Source organism: Cynocephalus volans, chromosome 7 (genome assembly GCF_027409185.1).
Source record: "Cynocephalus volans isolate mCynVol1 chromosome 7, mCynVol1.pri, whole genome shotgun sequence".
NCBI classification, from domain to species: domain Eukaryota; kingdom Metazoa; phylum Chordata; class Mammalia; order Dermoptera; family Cynocephalidae; genus Cynocephalus; species Cynocephalus volans.
This window is the reverse complement of record NC_084466.1, coordinates 149,314,607-149,333,876: the sequence shown is the minus strand read 5'-3', so window position 1 is coordinate 149,333,876 and position 19,270 is coordinate 149,314,607. Positions and strand designations below refer to the sequence as shown.

The 19,270-nt window shown below is 40.4% G+C and overlaps 1 protein-coding gene and 1 pseudogene across 6 annotated transcripts in view; one reads left to right on the top strand and one right to left on the bottom strand.

Moving 5' to 3' along the window:
* Positions 1-17,694, bottom strand: part of INPP5F (inositol polyphosphate-5-phosphatase F) — a 98,224-nt gene extending 80,530 nt beyond the window's left edge. For all 6 annotated transcript variants that reach the window (XM_063102051.1, XM_063102052.1, XM_063102053.1 and 3 more), the window contains exon 1: positions 17,525-17,694. In XM_063102051.1, the coding sequence (XP_062958121.1) occupies positions 17,525-17,621 (97 nt within the window). In that variant the 5' untranslated portion in view covers positions 17,622-17,694. The remainder of the gene's footprint in view (positions 1-17,524) is intronic.
* Positions 4,223-4,961, top strand: LOC134382432 (transcription factor BTF3-like; annotated as a pseudogene).
* Positions 17,695-19,270: the final 1,576 nt, after the last annotated feature.

The following is a 19,270-nucleotide window of genomic DNA, read 5'->3' as shown; positions in this document are numbered from 1 at the left end:
ACCTCTTACAAGCAAGCTCAAGATATTGTTTGTGCTTGTCCCAATTGTCAGAGGTTTTCTAAATCTAATTTCCCTGGAGGAGTTAATCCTCGAGGAATAAAAGGTAATGAAATTTGGCAAATCAAAGTCACTCATTATTCCACTTTTGGACATCTTAAATATTTACATGTTACTGTTGATACTTACTCTGGTCTTATTCATGCCACTGCCCAAACAGGAGAAACTCCTAAACATGTTAAAAAACATTGTCTTTCTGCTTTTGCTGCCATGGGGATTCCAAAACAAATTAAAACAGATAATGGACCAGAATACACCTCCAAAGTCTTTCAAGTATTCTGTGACAACTGGAACATTAAACATGTCACAGTAATCCCATTTAACCCCACTGGCCAGGCAATTATTGAAAGAGCTAATGGCCTTCTTAAATCTCACATAAGTAAACAAAGGAGGAGTAATATAGATATAGGAATGGCCTCTCATGAACAGGTCTTTAAAGCTCTGTTCACACTAAATTTTTTAAACTGTAATTCCCAAAAATTAATGGCCACAGAATGACACTTTATGCCTCCTAAAGAGACCTAGACCCTTGGTTTTATTCCGCTACCTGCTGACGGGACCACAATGGTTGAGACCTGTCAAACTGTTAACACAGGGGAGAGGGTATGCGTCTGTTCTCTCACCCACAGGCCCACTTTGGATTCCTGCTAAGGCTGTTAAACCTTATCTGGAACCCCAAAAACAGACAAGGAATTAAATCTGATCCCAAAATCTCAATGCCTCTCCATCACACCTCATTCCATCTCACTGGGGATGGTACACATCAGACCACCACTAATGACAATAATGACAAGCTCCAAATCAACCTGAGGTAAATTTAAAAACTTCAACAGTCAAATAGCTTTCAATAGCTCAGCCCTTAAGCTCAATAACTCATTTGAGAAACCAAAACTAAACTAAAATCTACCTGTTTAACTAGATGGTCTCAAATTTTCTGGTATCCAGCTGGTTATCTTAAACAGACTTCTAAATTCTCTTCTAAGCTCTACGTATTTTTTTTACAATATCCTCTGGTAAAGTTCTATGCCATTTTTTAAAAAAGGAAAACTTTCTCTGCATCTTCTTGAAAAGGCTTGCATACTTTGCTTTAAAATGTAAATTCGTTATCTTGCTTTCTTTAAAACAGCGTGAGGCCTCACAATGTCTTTTTAAAAAACACAATATAAACCTGTCTGTCCTTTTTACTGGTGAGCTTTTTTGACATCTTGAACAAAACCTGTAAGATCCTCATTTGTTCTAGTTGTTTATGTCTGCATATATGCATGTGTAAGCTGTATGTTATATGTTCATGTCTGTATGTGTAATTGTGTTGTCTGCAAGGTACCAAATTGGCTTACAATTCAAAAAAAAAAAAAAAAAAAAAAAAAGGCCGAGCCCGTGGTGCACTCGGGAGAGTGCGGCGCTGGGAGCGCAGCGACGCTCCCGCCACGGGTTCGGATCCTATATAGGAATGGCCGGTGCGCTCATTGGCTGAGTGCCGGTCGCGAAAAAGACAAAAAAAAAAAAAATTGGCTTACAATTAATGCACACTCATTAAATAAGTATACTTTTCAAGTTCATGTGACTTAAATTTTCTAAAGTTTTGATAAATATATTTTCAAAATTTGATTTAAACCTTTTACCTAAATTTGTCTCTGGGTCAATATATTTCCTTGTTATCTCAGCTCTGCATCCTGGCCATGCTGGGAGAAACAATCTCTTTTAGACATTATCTTTGTAAATACTGCCCTCTGTCTTAAGCTCCATATGGATAAACTAGAAAAAAATGTAAAGATGACTGTGTTATAGTCAAACGACTAAAAATAATAGTCATTGATAATCTTTGATGTACAGGTTGAGAATCTGTTAAACCCATTAAGACTGAGTTCATGATGGAATGGTCAAGAAGAAATACCTAGAGATAAGAACGAGGGGCCATACTGAAGGAGGAAAAGAAAGTAGAGATGATGAAATAAAAAAGGCAGGTGTAAAACTTAACCTTGGAAAGCAAGGAAGATACAATTTTTTTCTTCTAGGTCTGGAAGAAAAGATAAAAGGCTAAATATAGAAAGGAAAAGAGAAGCAGATGAGCATATCAGATGGCCTTGACTCAGTAAAAACAGGAGTCAAAGTCATCTTTGTTTTAGCAAGGGAAGAACAGAGGGGTAACAGGGGCTGGAGGCTTGGCATGGGAGGGGAATTTGCACATCCAATTTGTAAGTGCTCTGTGTGTGCTTAAAAAGGGTGTATGTGGTTTTTTTTTTAAACTCGGTGTTTTCAAGAAAAAGGATGTCAATCCATTAGTGGGTCATGAAATCAATTTTGTATAATGAGATCAGCATTAACACCAATAAAATAGAACAGAAAATAGAAAGGCTGCAGTGTAAGGAATAATGTCATTTCATGAAACTTTTGTTTCTGCAATATACATACATGTATGTGTTCACAAGGTCATGATATAAAAAGTATTCCTCACTATGGACCTCAAGCAATTGAAAGCACTATAACTTTTGGGTGAGAGCTCATTATATCAACCTTCTGAATTATTTTGTTCAACTCCTCTATGTACTTGCTAATTTTTCTGACTGCTTAACCTATCAGTTTTTGAGAGGTCTTATCTTTTTTCATCTTATGCTTTTGTGTGTGTTTTTTTATCCTTCTTAATTTTTGCTTTATATCTTTTTTTGTTTGGGGGGCTAGCTGGTACAGGTGCTTTCTGTCTTTCAAAACTAGTTATCAGGTGTTTTATCTTTTGAGACTAGTCATCAGGCATATATAGATTCAGGATTATTATATCTTCCTGACAAACAGCTCTATTTATCAGGACATAACTGCTTTTATTTCAAATAGTACTCTGTGCCCTAAAGTCTAGTTTGTCTAACATTAATATATTAAAAAGGGATAAATATGAATCCAACCATATTATTTCTCCTACATCCTGAAGCCTTGAGAACAAAGTTCAAATTCCCTGAAAAGGCTTGTAAGACCCTGCACGGGCTTGTCCTGTCCATCTTTCTCCTGACTCCCCCCACCTCCTGAACTAGGTGCAGGCTGGGCCTGGAATGCTGCTCCCACCCACTTCTGCCTGTTCTTCATTCCAGACTCAGAACAAGGGTCACTGCTCTTCCTGGACACATTTCCCACTCCTTGCACCTAGCAGAACTGACAAAGCTTTCTTGTGCAGCTCCCCTGAACCCTACACATATTTCCACCACAGCACCTTATTTGGTCTAGTGCACCTATTACTGATTTGCCTGTCTCCTTGATTGAACAGGAGCTCATCAAGAACAGGAAGCTCACTGAGACCTACTCTCATTTAGCTTTAGTTCCCAGTGTGTGGCACACAGCAGGCTCTGAAATGGATAGGTGAAAATACAGCACAGAAAGAAGAGGCTAGCTGAAGTCAGTTAATTTGCATGCAATCACATTGGAAGTGTTCTCTACTTAAAGCGGCAAAAGTTGAAGTCATCTGATGTACTTCAGATACAGACATCAAGGCTGGCAGAGGTAAAGTGACTGCCCAATGCTACACAGCTTGTTAACATCAGAACACAGTCCAGGGTTCTAACACATCTCTGACACCATAAGTTTCCCTACCAAGTATTCTCTGGTGTAATACTCTCATATTTGTTTGGCACTCTCAGATCACTACCATCATTCCAGCTGCCCAGGCCAGAACCTAGGAGGCATCCAAAATGCCCATCTTTCTCACCAAGTCCTATTGATTCTATCTCCTCATTATCAGATGAATCTTTCACTTCTCTTCACATCTACTGCCACTATCCCTGTCCAGGGCCAATATCTTCACCATCTGGATCATTAAAAAAGCTGTTGTCAGCCCCTGGCAGGCTGCTTAACACATAAATGGCACTCATATTCATTAAATGCAAGGAAGATTCCAAAAAGTTTGGTGCTGCTGGGTTCATGAGGTATAAGGCAGGGAGCTCTAAGAATAAGGATTAAGAATTAAACAGGGACCAACCCGCGGTGGACAACAGAGAGTAAATCCAGAAGTCGTTTCCTCCAGGCAGGGCAGATTTGCATTTGAGATAGGATGGCAGGACAAGTGTGTGTAGAGGGTGGATATAAGAGAACAAATCTAAAGCCAGAGATCCAGGTGATAGATAAGAATATGCAAGGGTGGCCAGGGGCTGACTCCAGAACTGGAAAGCTGAACAGAGTCAAGATGTTCGGATATGATATGGACAAACTGCAATTGGTGTCCCAGACGAAAAATCCTAGCTCTACTGCAGTCTCTGAACCCCTCTCAGCTTCAGTTTCCTCTTGTGTAAGTGGAAATTCCATCTAACTTATAATATAAATGTATTTAGAACTCCAGGTTCCTATTGCTGAATAATCTCTCTGTAGATTTTTATTTTAAGGGTCTACATATGGCTTAAAAGAAAAAAAGGGTGTGGACCCTTTTCCACTTCGACAAGAAGAAAGAAACTATAATGAACCCAGAAAAATTTGCCAACTGCAGGCACAAATGTGCACCGGTGGGAAAGGAACTTTTTGCAGAAAGAAGGTGATTCATAGAACAGCTATAGCAGATGATAAAAAACTTCAGTTCTCCTTAAAGAAATTAGGGGTAAACAATATCACTGGTATTGAAGAAGTGAATACGTTTACAAACCAAGGAACAGTGATTAACTTTAATGACCCTAAAGTTCAGGCATCTCTGGCAGTGAACACTTTCACCATTACAAGCCACGATGAGTCAAAGTAGCTGACAGAAATGCTACCCAGCAGCTCAAACCAGCTCAATGCAGACAGTCTGACTAGCTTAAGGAGACTGGCTGTAGCTCTGCCCAAACAATCTGTGGATGGAAAAGCACCACTTTGCTACTGCAGGGGAAGAGGAGGATGAAGTTCCAGATCTTGTGGAGAATTTTGATGAGGCTTCCAAGAATGAGGCAAACTGAATTGGCTGAACTGAAGAAGATAAAACTTGAAGAGGTTTCTGGAGGGTGCTATTTTATAACTGCTTTTTAAAATTGTTTTGCTTAAGGATCTGATAAAAATCTGGATGTCTAATATTTTTAAGCCAAAGCTCCTTGGACTGCAGCTCTTTTCAGTTTTTGCTCATACACAATTCATTCTTTGCAGCTAATAAAGCTGAAGAAGGCTGAGAATAAAATTGGAAAAACGGTTAATGAAGTTCTTTGCCTAGTTAAAAAAAAAAGTACAAGGAGAAAACCCAACTTCAATATGTTTTTTGCTTATTAAACTTTATGGTAGGGCCATAAGTCCTGAAAGTGTTCTTTGAGTAATAAATGCTTTATGAAAATGTCTTAATGCCTACATATGCCCCAGAATTCTATTCCTTCGGAACAGGAAACATTGATCTGTAGTTCTGATGAAGCTCAAAACTGGGAGCCAGTCTCAGTCCCAGCAACCCAATTATGGTCCAAATGGCAAATCAAGCATGACTGCCAGCTTCTTCTCCACCAAACCTCCTACATGAGAGAGGAGAAGGATGTAGAAGAGATAGCCTAAAGGGAGATAAAAACATGCTTGGGAAAAAGACATGAATACTGGCAAAGTTACGTGTGTGAAAATAAGTAATGGGTTCTAAGTTTAAGGAAACCACAGAAAAATATAAACAGAATATGTAACTTTTATTTTTATTTATTTTTGGCAGCTGGCCAGTACGGGGATGTGAACCCTTGACCTTGGTGTTGTAACACCACACTCTAACCAACTGAACTAATCGGTCAGCCCAGAATGTGTAACCTTTATCAGCAACAGAAAGATACCTGACAAAACTCAAGCTGTACAACAGAAGAGAAGAAAACAGAGCAGGAAAAGAAAGAAAAAAGCATGATAAATGGAAGACAAAAGGTAGAAACAACTCCTAATATATTAATAGTTATAGTAAATATAAACAATTTCAACTAACCCGTTAAAAGACAGACTATTAAGTCTCAACTCCTCTATCAGTTTATTTAATTCTATGGCTATTTTGTTTACCGCTATATGAAGGTTCAAAAAGTTCATGGAAAATTTCGTATTATCGCTCAATTCTATTTTTCCACAACTTTTTGAAGTACCTTTGTATACCTATGGCCTAGAACAGTGCTTGACACATAACAAGAACTCACTCAACAGTTATTGAACTAATTAAATGAATAAAAATAGGCAAAGAGTGAAAATGGATTTCTCCTACCAATTGCTTATTTTCATTGACTTGTAATAAGACTAACATCTGAAGTTTTATTGTTTTTAAAGGAAGCCCCCAAATACCAGTCTTTGCTGTATAAGGAGCTTTTAATAATAAAAGCATTTATCTTTTAATAAATATAATAAATGATGAGCATGTGATTTCCCACAATGAAAGAATCACCTAAAAATTCTGGGCAACTTTAAATTATCTTAATATTTAAATTGTCCTAAAATCTCTAGCAGGTGTCTATAGCTTCTCATACCAATATAGAGGCAAAAGACACAAGACAAAAGAAAGCCTGAAGCAGACACTGTAACTGACACAAGAAGGGAGGTGCAGTGTGTCTTGTTGAACTGCTGTGACTTTGCTGCCTGGTACAGTGCCTGGCACACAACAGATACTTCAGAATACTTGTGTGTGTGTTTATACATATACACACACATATATATATAGTATGTATATATGTGTACACAAGGGTACTTCAAAAAGTTTGTGGAGAAATAGTATTAAAAGATAATATGGGGCCAGCCCGTGGCTCACTCAGGAGAGTATGGTGCTGAAAACACCAAGGCCCTGGTTTCAGATCCCATATAGGGATGGCCGGTTGCTCACTGGGTGAGCATGGTGCTGACAACACCAAGTCAAGGGTTAAGATCCCCTTACCGGTCATCTTTTTAAAAAAAAAAAGAAAAGAAAAGAAAGATAATATGAATCTTTCCACAAATTTTTTGAAGTACCCATGTATCTTTAAATGTTACTGTTCTCTAAGGAATAAAACAAGGTGGCATTAGCAGAGTCTGTACAGAGGATGTGTGTAGACTATATTATTCTAGAATATGCAGCAACTACACTTAGTGGGGGACACCCTGTTGTCCACGTTAATCACTACTCCAGGTCCAGGAAGCACTGAAAAGGCAGAGAAAATGGCCAATGGGCTTATAACATCCTCCACAAAGAACAACCGTGTAACTGAACTGCTTCAACAAACAGATTGTTTTCTAACCTTTCCTTCAGAAGGTATACTCTAAGGTGGCATACAAATCCAAAAGAGAAACATTTTAAATTCACAAATAAGTTTTAAAATTTAAGATTATCAAAGTTATCTAAGGGCCGGCCCATGGCTCACTCGGTAGAGTGCGGTGCTGATAACACCAAGGCCACGGGTTCAGATCCTATATAGGGATGGCCGGTTTGCTCACTGGCTGAGCGTGGTGCTGACAACACCAAGCCAAGGGTTGAGATCCCCTTACCGGTCATCTTTTAAAAAAAAAAAAAAAAAAAAAAGTTATCTAGTAAGGAGCAGAGTTGCTTACAAATTACAAAAGTATATCATTTTAGAAATAATGACAAATTTCAATTAGTGAAATAATGACATAACATACCTCCAAAGTCATAAGTGTTTGTAACAAGATCAATTGTTTTACCCATTAGGTCAACATTTCCATTCTTATTTCAGACCCATTTGGCAGTACATGGCTTCTATTTTCATATGCCCTCCTCTTCCTAGTACACAGAAAACAAATTATTTAAGTACTGTGTGTGTTCAGAGAGCATGAGTCACTCATTCCAAGACTGCAGAGTGAAGGCACTCCTTGAGCCCAAGCCTGGGTTTCTGCACAGCTACTTAAGTTTCACCTGTGTCTTAAAAAAAACAAAAAAAAAGGTGCCAGGGCATGCATAAATAATCAGACCCATGTTTCATTTCCTGCTAAAGACAAAGGATATTATTGCTCTGAAAAGGAATCACCAACACCAAAGTCAAACAGATGAGGAACAGGGTTTTAGAACGAGGAACTGAAAGTTCTGTTAGCTCATCCATGCTTTAATTCTCCTAATTTATTTAGGACAGGAAAACAGGTTAAAGAATAATTTGATTTAGGTGCCATCTTACAAATGCAAAGTTTGATACAAATTTCCTCAAACTGTCTAAAGGTAATTATTTCTCCAGCTAAAGAGCAATCCAATTTGGAAGTTCTAGCAGCTGATGATTTCCCATATGAAGTCTAACTCCACGGTTGTCAACCCTGGCCATTCATTATCATCACCTAGGAGCTTTATAAAATCCTGATGCCTGGGCTTCACCTCACAGAAACTGACTCAACTGGTCAGGGTGGGGCCCTGGTACAGGTATTTTTTAAATTTCCCCCAGTTGATTCTAATGTAAACTAGATTGAAAATTACCAGTTTAAGAGATTATAGGTCACTGGGAGGAACCTGTATTAGTAGCCTAGTTTAATCCTATCAGTCTGATTCAAACATGATGCCTGTGGTATATACAACTTTAAAACTATCTCATGTGGTAAAGTATCTATCATAAACCGCATAAAGATCTCATATTATAGTGAGTTGGCATAAAAGCTGGTCTAAGCTAGCAAAAGGAAACAAAAAATAACCCCGAGAATACTTAAAAGACGAGAGATTCTGTCTAGGAAAGGGACCTAACAATTTCTAGACTTTTCTATTAAAATAGGGGTCTAAGTACAGTGCAGCAAGAGGGCCACAAAGTTTTGATCATCATCATGAAGGAAATTAGAAACTGTTTCTCTACACCATCCAAACACAAAATGGTCATTAATTCTCCACAGGAAGCATAAAGTCCTAATTATCATCTCAAGGAAAGGCCCAAAGCAACTCAAAAAAGAACAGAGGACAACTGAAGAAAAAGACTTTCATGAAAGGCCAATGTGATTAAGATTTTTCGGCCTAGGAGGACCTGATGGAAATGTATAAAATTATGAAAAATGTGGACTTCACAGTATATTCAGAATACCAGTGTAGAACCTGAAAGTATAACCACTTCAAACAAGGATTAGTAAAATCCTCAGATAATAAATTCATAATCCATCACCTAAGAAACACAGCAATGTGTTGGGGTATACCCCCTCACCATCAACTCTCCCAAAAATTATCCTTTGATATCACTTTCAGAAACAGGATTCTGAGACCTAAATCAAAGCACAGATGAGCTAAAAATCAGTATATTCCTTTCCTCATTTTAGAGCTATTAACAGAGATGTATAAAATTAGCACTTCCATCATTAAATAGATGTAACTTTTCTCCCAGCTGGTTTTTAAACTGTTTCCTAGCTTTTCCTGAAAACTTTATTCAAAACTAATTTATTCTCTTCCATCTAGGATTACTCATACAGCCATTCTGCCACCATAGATCCTTACCAACAAAAAGCTCTGCCTTCAAACCCACCATCAGGTCTAGGATTTGTCCTCAAATGGAGAGCTGCTTCCAGAACAAGGGCCACAGCTTAGTGTCCTAGGGGAGGGAAGAGGAAGGGAAAACCTCTACTATTTCTTACACTCTGGCCAGTTAGGCACTAGTTGTTCCCATAAACTTTTCTTTTCTTTTTTTTGAGCACCCAGTTAGAACGAAGGCAAAGTACACACAAAGCGTATTTCTGGTAAGATAAAAGGTCCATAAACAGCCAGTAGTGCATAGAGTGTCTCTCAGGGCTTTCCACTCTTATAGAGTGATATAATCACACACTATTTACAGCTGTTGAGAATGTCATAGAATCAAATCAAAGAAAACCTTTCTTACCATTTTCTTTATTAGGAAGGAAAATAAATTTTCACTATCTCAGGGGACAAAAATCACTAAGACCTTGAACCTTAGGACCCAGCTCAAGTCTCTTACAGAAAACACAAAAGAAAAGGAAAAAGATAAATAAAACAAACCAACCTCCAACAGAACGCTGTGTTGCAACTCAGGTATGTCACTCTAGAATCATGTGTGTCTCTCTCCTCCACTGGACCACACCCTCTGCTAGGATGGGGGCAGTGTTTTCTTCATCTTTTTACTTTGGCAGGTGCCTAGCAGACAGGCCTTCCATAAATGTTTGTTCAAGAATAAATAAATGACTTCACAGAATTTCAACAGTGTAATTGGGAAAGAGAAAGAAATACAATATTAAACTATTTAGATAGGGGAGTGCTTCTTCAAGAAAAGGGAGTATTTGAAAAATGCATAGAGGAATAAATGCCACAGCTACTAGAGATGAAGTACTAGCTACTAGAAGTACAAGGGTACTTCAAAAAGCTCATGGAAATATTAAATTAAAAGATAATATGAATCCTTCCATGAACTTTTTAAAGACCCCTCATACAACTGCCTAAAAGGAAGACTAGCAAACTATTACTTTGCTGAACTATGGTCTGCCTACCACAGCTGTCCCCTGGTGAGAGGAGGTACCTTAAGCTAAAAATGGGGAAAAGAATGTATATATCTGGCATAAAAACAATTTACTGTATAACAATACAGTGAAACATTAGTAATATTATACATGCAAGCTACTAAAACTGATAGCAGTATGGCATGCTTAAAATTTCCTAACATTTGGGCCGGCCCCATGGTGCACTCGGGAGGGTGCGGCGCTTGGGAGCGCGGCGGCGCTCCCGCCGCGGGTTCGGATCCTATATAGGACTGGCCAGGTGCGCTCACTGGCTGAGCGCGGTGCAGATGACACCAAGCCAAGGGTTGCAATCCCATTACCAATCACAAAAAGACAAAAAAAAAAAAAAATTTCCTAACATTTCAGTTAGATGTTATAACTGTCTCATATCATATACCTGTATATTGACATTGCAAAAATTGCAAAATTTGAAGTTCAGTGTAACTTAAAAGTGAAAAGCTGCTTCAAAAGATGAGATTCATAAAGAAAAGTAGTGTATTTTATCCCACTCTTAAGTTAAAGAAATGCAAATGTAAATTTGAAAGAACCTAAAATTAAATTGAAGTAAATTAAAACAAAAACAAAAAAACCCACCAAAGAACACTGACCTAAAATCAACCTGTATTGCACTCAACCAGCCTTACCAAAGAAAGCATGAGTGGATATTTTTTTGTGAATGGAAGTAGTTCCCTTAAGGGTCTCACAGCAACCACAAAATGAGTCATCCTAACAGAACATTTGAATTAATTAAGATACTACCAGTATGTGTTGTGAATAGTACTGCAGCGCTGAATGTTCAGTGTTTATCCTCACTTTAAAAATACTATTTATACGTTATTACTTAATATGTTATCAACAGCTATTAATAATTTTTAAATGTATTATTTCCTTATTTTGTTAACATACTCTGATTCAGATGTTCTTCCCTGCTCAATTTGGGCCAGTTAACATAATGATATAACTCAGATTAGCTAACAACTATTTGTTAGTGGCTCGGTGACACTCAGACTTGTATTTTCAAGCCTAGATCTAAAAAGGTTAACTTTTAAAGCATATTTGAACAGGAATAAAACAGTTTACAAAAAGACACAGAATGATAGAAACACAGCTTGAAAAGATCTAATGCATTTAAATCTCCATAAAACCATGCCAAAAGGAGGTTATACTATGATTCTGAGAATGCACTGAATTGACAGCACAGCCAAACTGGTTTGATTTTCCAATAGCCTATCTGCAAATACATCAGCCAAAGTCATCAGATATCACAAGGACCAAAATTAGCAACAGCAAACTTTTTTGCATAAGGGCCAATTCAGGGAGAAAAATAAAGATGTCTATGGGTCCCATTTATTTCCATTCAAAAAGAGAACAGATTTATTGAATTGCACAAGCTTGAGAGTTAGATTCCCCCTTTACTGAATAAAACGACAATGAGAAATTAGCACAGCTTTTTTTTTTTTTTTTTTTTTTTTTAGGTGGCAAGACAGTGTTCTAGTCTTTTGTTCTTATATTCTCCATTTAATCCTAACAACCCCTTTGCTGCTAAGACTTTACAGGGTAGAACAGAAACTAGAATTATTTCGATTCACTCAATACAGCTTTTACAAAAGACCTGCCACTGGTGAGATGCTAGTGCTCCAGCAATGAGTCTCCCTCCTTTTTCCACAGTGGGGCTGTGTTAGGCTGGGCAGGTGGGACAAGGGGGAACAGTGTTGTTGGGCATCCTGGAGCAGCACCAATGCTTCTGGGTTCCCAAAAGACCAAGCTGTCAGGGCACCTTGGTTTCTGGCACCTGCATGACCTACCCTAGAAAGGCTTGATACTACCTCTCCTCTGAAGGCAGCCTTCGACAAGTCCTGGCCTCTGCTGGCCATGGCCTGGCCAGAACACAGTGTGTAGGAACCAGTGACTCTACAAAAGTTCCTCCCATCTTTGAATGCGGTTGCCCTAAAGGCTTTTTGTCCTCCACTCCATCTCTGCTTTGTATGTTCTGAAAGGATGCCCATGAAACTGGATCTAGGACTCTTGCAAAGCTAGACTAAGAGAGGCTTCAGGTTGCTCATCACTAGAGCAAATAGTTCCCATCAAGTACATATCAATGTTTCTGCTCAGAGATCTACCCTGTATCTATTCCCTTCCCAAACTGCAGATATTCTAAAAACTTAAGAAGAGAAATCTGATAAACAGACCATAACTGGAAAAACTACCAATCTATTACATAATGACATTCCCTGTAACTGTATAAATTAATTTTGCAAGAAAGGCATAGGGTGAAAGAATAAACCAGTAGTCCCAGTGTCAGCCTTTTCATTCTGTATAGATCCTTCCTTAAAGTGCTTGCTTCGACACTGGAGAGGCTATTTTATTCACTATGGAAACTACACTATAATAATTATGAAAGCTAAAGTTACATTTCAGCTATTATCCATAAAAATATAAATCCTACAACTTTGTAATCAAGAAGGTAGAAAGGTTTACAAAACATTTTTGTCAATATTGAGGGAAATTTGGCTTTGGAGTCACATACTGGATTAGAAGCCTGGCTCTCCCTCTTACACTGTGAACTTGGACAAATTACTTCTATGTGCCTCAGTTTCCTCATCTGTAAAATGAGAATAATAATGAAACCTTCCTCCTGAGGTTTACTGTGGGGGTGAAATAAAATAATACATATAAAGGGCTTAGAATAGGGTCTGGTTCAGAAAAATGCTCAACAAATAAAAGCTGTTATTAGCTACTCTTAATCTCAGCTGACAATGTATACAACAAAATATGCACAAAAACTCCCTCAGTCTATAAACCTCATTCCAAAAAGTGTCACATCACCTTAGAAAGACCCTGTTGTTTTTGGGGTTTTTTTTAAGCCAAAGGAGGTGGGGGGGGGGGGGTGTAACTCTGAAAAGTCTTTTCTGTCTCAAAATTTCAAAAAATCAATGCGTATGCATACACATATGTACATGCATAAAATAAACATACATAAAAATAAATGTACAGTCCTGTTCAACCCAACTGCTAGCCTGTTAGTAATATAAAACATAGGATAACAAGTAGTATAGGATATAAAACTGGTAAGCCATTTCAAAGAAAAAGAAACTAAACACTAAGCCATTTCAAGGAAACTAAACACTAAGCACTAGGAAATAAACTTGGCTATTCAACAATAACAAAAATGGACAGAAAGATTTTTTAAACATATTTAGTAATTCGTTTTTTGGGGGGGTTTTTTTTGTGACCGGTAAGGGGATCGTAACCCTTGGCTTGGTGTCGTCCGCACCTCGCTCAGCCAGTAAGCACACCGGCCATCCCTATGTAGGATCCGAACCTGCGGCCTCAGCGCTCCCAGCGCCTCACTCTCCCGAGTGAGCCATGGGTCCGGCCCAGTAATTGGTTTTTTAATTAAAATGCCCTATTATATTTTGTCATGGTAATCTGTAAATTTTTAGCAAACATGATTTTTTAAAAAGGTAAAGTTCAAAAATACTTTTTTAAAGTAAATACCAAATGACACAAAACTTAATTGAATAGTTTCATTATGATTCCTCAAAGAGATAAACAGTCCATGTGGATTTAAATTCCATAACTACAATTTCTCATTCAAAAAAGTTAACCTCATATGACATAATAATTTAATTATCAAAAATTAACTCTAAGAAGAAATGAAAAACTTTTTTGTTTCTGTGTATTCTAACTGATAGCTAGTATCTCCTCCAAAAAAAAAAAAAAAATAGTTCACTGGTATTCATCATTCAGAGTATCACCTTTCTATATATAGTTTATATGCTTATGAATATTATGGGTATGACAGATGCTTTGAGATCCTTTTGTGGTCACTCAGTCTAAGAATAGAATGAGACAACACACAGCAGTAAATTATATAACACCGTCATATCAGACAAAGCCACAAGGACTAGTGGAAGCAGTCTGAAGACTGAAGAGATAAGACCATATCACCATTCGTCAAAAGTGGATTGTATTATATTCCTTTTTAAGTCTTTAAATTACAATTCTTATCAGATATTAGACTCTACTCTCAGAAGATTATTGAATGTTTACACAATGCTTTATCATTTTCTCAGTAGAAAATAGAACAACCTAAATATTTTTCTCTGGTGGTCATTACCTTGCAATAGATAAAAGTATCTATCAAAAAGCAATGCTATGTATGAATACAGACTACTCACTATCCTTTTAAAAACACCAGAAACACCAGAAAAGTAACAATACACAGTTGTTTAGCTAGAATAGTTGAAAAAAATTTAAACAATGTTAAAGAAGAAAATAATAAGGAATACTACAATGATCAAAAAAAAAAAAAAAAACCACACACACACACACACAAAGTGGAAATGCACCTTTCCTGCTATTTCCTCACCCAACTGGACAGAGATTTTCTGCCCCAATTAAAAGATACTCAAAAAAGGGCCTACAACTAATAATAAGCATAACACATCTTATTTTTAAGGCAATGATATCACTAAGAGAAAACTTGGACTTAAATTTAATTCAGCTCAACTCAACTAAAAATGCCTTCTGTGCCCAAAGCACTCCAAAGCCTAGAGGCACCAAGATGACTGAAGTAGGTTCCTTGCTTGGGAGAATACACTGTCCACCAGGGAAGAAGTAGGCAAACTATAATTATGTAAGGCAGTAAGGGCTATAATAGAAGTGTGCACTAAGTGTAGAAAGTACCTGGAAACACAATAAAGGTGGCCAATAATTCTGGCCCTGTGATGAGGGCTGCACTAGGGTAAGCTGAGTCTCACAGAATGAACTTAGCAGGAAAAGGGGCTGACAGTAACAAAAGTTCCAGGCTAAGGATATGATCATTTTAACCTTAAATATCAACAATAGTGATTCTTCTGATGTCTCTAGGAAAAAGAAAACTCCTGTTTTGGGTTGTTCAGTAGCCACAAAGGTAAAAGCCACAATTCCCACAAGCTTTTTTGGTCTTATAATACTGTTCTTTGGAACAGAAAAGGATTTGGTCAGTAATCTATTCAGTTGAGTAACCAACAGGAAACAATGAAAGATTTTAAATGTTGTCACTACAAAAAATAGCAAAACTGGCCACAAAAGTGGATGGAAAAAGTCCAATAAACCAAAGAGAATTTTAAATGATTCCATATACAGAAAAAGATCTGAAAAGCACTTATTCAATTAAAATACCATTATTAAAATAGCCATTATTTAAAAAGGATCTTGACTACTGGACAGGATAATCTATTTGGTAAAGTCAAGTGCATGGGATTCTTTATTCACTGGCTATACTTGAACACCTAAAGATCAAAACTGGCTGTTACTTCCGAAACATAATGGCTTCTTCTTTCCTCTATCTTTAGTCTGTGGTCGGCTATCTCCTAAGAAGTGGGTAAACTTAATTACGAAGGCTACAGCCATTTTACTCAGAAGAATGTTTTAAATCTGCCTTCTGATATGGACTTTGCTAAAGAGTCATCCAAACCACATGGCTTAGTCCAAAATGTAGGCCCAGGTTACCCTTTATAGATGAGAAAACTGAGGTGCAGAAAAGTTTGTTCTGTCAGATGAGTTGAAGATGATCTCAAATTCCACACAGCTGTAATAGCCTAAGTCTTAGAATCCAGGGAGTCTGCTCTTTTGACAGCCAAGGAGTTGGCTCTTTTTGACAGCCTGGGAATTTTACAATCTACTTCAAATCGCACTGAAGCCTTATCCAAATGTGGGCAGTAGCTACTAGGCAAATGGTCAAATCAGGAAAAAGAAAGAAGAAAATGACAGAAGACTGGCCAAAATTAGCCTATCTACAACAACTTCTGCCCTAAGATCTTCAAAAACCTTCTCTGCGCACAGTAGTTTCTCCTCCATTCTGAAAAGAGGAAATAAAATGTAATAGAAACAAATACAGCCATAGCCTAGGGAAAAAAATGATAAATTCTCCTTTACTGCTCTAGCAAAGCAACTAGCAGGCCTTCATAAGAAAGTAGTAGGGCCTGCCAAAAGGTGTTCTGGAGGTCAAAGAATTGGACTGGGCAAGTTAATCATAACCACTCACACCTTTCTCCTCACCTGGAAAAAAGGATATCACCACCTGCTCTGTAAGGTTGTTGTGGAGACTGGAAATAATATATTACAGAATCTGTCCTTGGAAACCATCCTATAAATAACAAGCTGTTATCTGAAAAGCTCATTTGAACCTTTTATACTTTTCAATTCATACCACATCATTCTTTTGTCTAGGTTGCTTACCAGAATTACAAGTAAATTTGAAATGCCCTGGTTATTTATTTATAGAACTCTATTCTCTCACTTTTCCTAAAGTGAAAGGATCTCTGAGAGATTAGAAAAAAGGACTGGCAAGATAAAAAGGGAAAGGTGTACCCAAGTCCCCTCTCCCAGAGGAAACTGGACTGTCAGCTCTCTGAGGGCAGGGCCTGCTCTGTTGAACGGCTGCAGACAAATTTTCCTAAAGCAAATTAATTGTTGTAGACTTAGACCTCTCCTAACAGCAACATGACATACAGACATGGGCCCATAATACATTTTGTATCGCACAATATGGAGTCACACAAAGTATTAGAATTTTAACATTATAATGCAGCTTAATTGTACTGTTAAAATCAAATTCAAGGGCTTTAACTCGGGTGTCTATGATGTAACCATAATAAAGTCACACCTTTAATAATAAGGGACCAGGAACACATGGATGTCAACAGGGATTAAGTGTCGGGCAGGACGTTTCGACTGAACTGGCGCGATGTCTTGAAAGAAGAATTCGAACCCAGAACTTCCCGCCAAGGGCATGTAAGAAGCCGCTCCAGGTGGAGGAGGCCTTGGACGCCAAGCGCACCTCGCTGGGGCTTTTTGGTGGAGGTGGACCCCGGCCTGGGCCCCAAGGCCCCCGACCCCCACGGCGGGCGCGCGGCGTGGCTCGGAGGCGCGCTCGGAGGGACGAGGGTCGCCAGCTCTTTCTTCTCCGCCGAGGGGCAGGGCCAGGGCGCTGCCCTCGGGGACAGGCCGCGGCTCCCTCCCGTCAGGAAATAATGACAGCCCGCGCGCCCGCAGCCGACCCGGCCCTGCCCCGCCAGGCCCGCAGGCGGCTCCCCCCGGGTCGGGGCCCGGCCGCGCCCCCTCCGCTCCCCGCCCGCGCCGCCCGCCTCACCGGGTCGCAGCTGGAGGCCCCCGTCGCGGCGGCTGCACCACAGCGCGCGCTCGCCCTGCTGCAGGATGTAGTGGTCCTTGGCTTGGAAGAGCTCCATGCCGGCCCCGCGCGCCGAGGGAGGCGGCGGCCCGCGGGGGGCGCACGGAGCGTCCGCGTCGGCCGCGGCCGCCACAGCTCGCGCCTCAGAGAGCGGCCGGGGAGGAGCCGCGCCGAGGAACCGCGGCCAAGGAGCGCGGGGGGGGTCCCCGACCGGCCGGAGGAGAACGCGCCCCTGCGGCGGCAGCGGCGGCCCTGGAGGCCTCTCCCCCGGCTCCGCCCCTTCCCCCTCCTCGCCCGCCCGGTCCCCGGCTTCCCCCTGGCTCCGCCCCTGTTCCGGCCCGGCCCCGCCCCCGAGCCGCCGACTCCTCCCCTGTCTCCGCCCCCGACTCCTGGCTCCTCCTCCTCCTCGCCTCTTTCTCCGTTCAGCTCCCTCCCTTCCCTTTTCGCGTCCCCTTCTCCTGCCAGCCGTCCTCTCTGTTCCTCTTCCGCCCCTCTTCTTCCTCCCCTTTTCCCCGAGGCTCCTCCCCCGGCGCCCCCGCCTTCCCGCCCTTGGACGCTGCGGGCAAACTCAGAGCGCGGCTGAGGACCGCCTTCTCCCCCCGCGCGGCCTTGGGGCAGAAGTCCGCTCAAGGGTCTTCCCCTCACGTGCCGGTGGGTTGTTCATGCCTTTCACCAGCCCCCCCAAAAAACCAGGCCGAGTCCCTTAAGTCCAGCCCGACACCCGCTCCTTCCTGGGTGGTGCGGGCCACGTTCCCCGCAGTCCTAGTCCTGGCGAGCAGGGAAGCGCAACCCCAGGGCCTGGGTGCGGGGGCCACCCCCAGCCGGATTCCCCGCTGAGCGGAGGCGTCTTCTGTTTCGGTGTTTCCCACCAGAGCAGACGTTTAACGAGAGAAGGCATTCAGTAAATGCACATCAAAGAAGAGGGGCATGTACCAAGAACTACACAAGTATTAGCAACACTGGGCTGAATAGCAAGGAGGGATAGAGAAAAGTACAGGTGCTATTGTGTCCCCAATGAAGCAGCGTGGGTCTGAGAAGACTTCATAGGAGGAGTCAGTTAATGAACTGGAAGGGTTGTAGTTTGGCGAGGACAAGGTGAATGGAGAACCTCTTGTGGAAGCAGGAAGGAATCCCTCCTTCGGTCCATCGTGAAAAGCCAGGTGGTATCTTGAACAGAATGGGTTTTGGAAATAAGGCCCCCATCCCAGACCCAGCTCTTGGTCTATCTGTGTGATCTTGGGGAAGTCTCTTGGTCTCAGATGGTGATTGAACTAATGGCCCATAATTACACTCCAGTTCTACAAATCAGTAAGTCTATCTACTCTTATATCCTCCTGCCTTTTCTAATGCCTTACAAAAAAATGTTTAAAAAGACAAGAAATAGGAGGCAGTACTTTTAACCTTCTCAAATAAAAGTGAGAGACTTTTGGACCCTCACTTTTATTTGAGAAGGTTAAAAGTACTCCCAAAAGCAGGAAGGAGTTACACCTTACAATTATTCCAGACCACAGTGACTTCATTGTTGGATTTCCATAGCACAGGAAGTCTCATAGCAGCAAAATGTCCTGGAGTCTTTTCTGATAAGTACCATGCCTTCTGGGCTGCCCAGACATCTCTACATAAAGGTCAAGAGGAGTGATTACTATATGAAATCTTTATGATGTGATTTGTACAAAGAAGATAATAAGGTTCAGCACAACCATCACG